Source organism: Penaeus monodon, chromosome 33 (genome assembly GCF_015228065.2).
Source record: "Penaeus monodon isolate SGIC_2016 chromosome 33, NSTDA_Pmon_1, whole genome shotgun sequence".
In the NCBI taxonomy this organism is placed as follows: domain Eukaryota; kingdom Metazoa; phylum Arthropoda; class Malacostraca; order Decapoda; family Penaeidae; genus Penaeus; species Penaeus monodon.
This window is the reverse complement of record NC_051418.1, coordinates 30,733,953-30,735,620: the sequence shown is the minus strand read 5'-3', so window position 1 is coordinate 30,735,620 and position 1,668 is coordinate 30,733,953. Positions and strand designations below refer to the sequence as shown.

Genomic DNA, 1,668 nt, shown 5'->3' with positions numbered 1-1,668 from the left:
CATTCACCTTGCCTTTTAAAACATATAACACATACTCCAAATACACATTGTTATCATATTATCTTGAGTTTGCATACATCAGCATCACATCATACAATAAAAGAAATGAATGATCCAATTAAAAATCTGATCTTACTTCAGCTTCAAAAGCTCTTTTCAAAGTCAGCATTTCATAAAGGACACAACCGAGGGCCCAAATATCACTCTTCTGGTTATAGGGCTTCTCCTGACACAGCTCTGGGCTCAGGTAACACTGGTTTCCCCCCGGTGTTGTGCCTTGCTTTTACTGTGCAATGAGAAATTTTGATTATATGTGGGGGGAAAGTTTATAAAAATGTATATATCATGCATCATAAACTTCAAAGCAATCAGTTAAGACATTCATCTATCTTGACACTCAAAAGCAAGGTTGTACTCTGAGACTTTAAAATTGCCCTACACTGATAAATTTATGTACTAAAAGTACTGATTTTAGGAAGATGGAACTAAAACAACTTTTATCTTCTCTACACATGCTGGAGTACCAACAGTAATATCTAACAATACCTTCCTATCTCTTATCTTTACATTTTGGTCAAGTACCATTGCATTTACAGTAAGCAGTAATAATAACCAATTTTCCTTATACAATTTTACAGTACTAGGACAACTCTAAAGAATAAATTACTGGTGAAACTTCCCTATTCTCCATACAAGCATCTTTATTGGAAATGTATAAAAAGAGAAAAGGGAGGCAACTACTGAAGAACAAAATTGCACTCATTCTCTTCCTCTTTAGACTCCTCATTCTAACCTTTCTCAACCTTCACCTCTTTTGTCAATGACCTACTACTCTACATTCTTGTGTGAACTTTACCTACTCAGGATTTTTGAGATACCAAAGTCACCAATCTTAACAACACGATGCGATCTGTCCAACAGAATGTTGTTTGACTTAATGTCTCGATGAAGAATTTTACTCTCATGAATGTGTAGCATCCCAAGCACCAGTTGGCAGAAGAGGTTCAACACATCCTGGAAAGTTATGCATCATTAATCACGGTCCATTCTCAATTAAAGACAAATTGCGCACAGTGTAAAAGTTCCTCTGCAACACCATATAAATCTTCAGTAAAATAGTCCTTGAGATTTCAAGTACTTCCTGATTTTCAAAATGGCAAGTGTATCCTGATTGAAATGAAATAAATATAAACACTCTTTCAAACTTGTTTTAAATATGTGAGTATAATTCTAGATCTAAAACAAAATTAAAGGCTAATCATAAAATTGTAAATAAAAATTATAATATAAACTTCATATGCACATAATGTAGCAATATAAACCACATACCTCTTCTGGTAGGAGGTTCCCTTCCCCTCTTGAGCGAAGGTAGTCGTACAGGTTGCCCCCAGGTGCGTACTCCATGACAATCATAATGGTGTTGTTGTCAAGGTAATTGTCATAGTATTCGATGATATTTGGATGCTGAAACATTGCAAGCACTCTCACCTCATTCTTTGTCACCTGTTGAAAAGTTGCTTATTGGTGTGAGAGTATAAAAAAAGTCATTATTGGTCTCAGGAATGTACGTATAGCTATAATTTTGAATAATACATATGCAAATAATGAATGATAAAATATATTCAACAGCATGAGTGATTATCTATGTTACTTGTACATCCCTCGGAG

The 1,668-nt window shown here is 34.7% G+C and overlaps 3 protein-coding genes across 3 annotated transcripts in view; 1 reads left to right on the top strand and 2 right to left on the bottom strand.

The window, feature by feature from the left end:
• LOC119594331 (serine/threonine-protein kinase Nek8-like) overlaps positions 1-585 on the bottom strand; it is a 10,212-nt gene extending 9,627 nt beyond the window's left edge. The window contains exons 1-2 of the mRNA XM_037943389.1: positions 547-585; positions 137-280 (exon numbers count right to left, since the gene is read on the bottom strand). Of these exons, the coding sequence (XP_037799317.1) occupies positions 137-280; positions 547-585 (183 nt within the window). The remainder of the gene's footprint in view (positions 1-136; positions 281-546) is intronic.
• On the bottom strand, positions 281-1,503 carry LOC119593912 (serine/threonine-protein kinase Nek8-like; the record flags this gene model as incomplete). Its single annotated transcript, XM_037942931.1, is given in 2 exon segments — positions 281-1,014; positions 1,330-1,503. Coding segments are annotated over 2 exon segments (336 nt in total), but the record flags the coding sequence as incomplete, so codon positions are not given.
• Positions 1,504-1,562: 59 nt separating this feature from the next.
• LOC119594330 (probable E3 ubiquitin-protein ligase HERC3) overlaps positions 1,563-1,668 on the top strand; it is a gene marked incomplete at its 3' end in the record, with an annotated part of 3,197 nt that continues 3,091 nt past the window's right edge. The window contains 1 exon segment of the mRNA XM_037943388.1: positions 1,563-1,568. Within this exon segment, the coding sequence (XP_037799316.1) occupies positions 1,563-1,568 (6 nt within the window).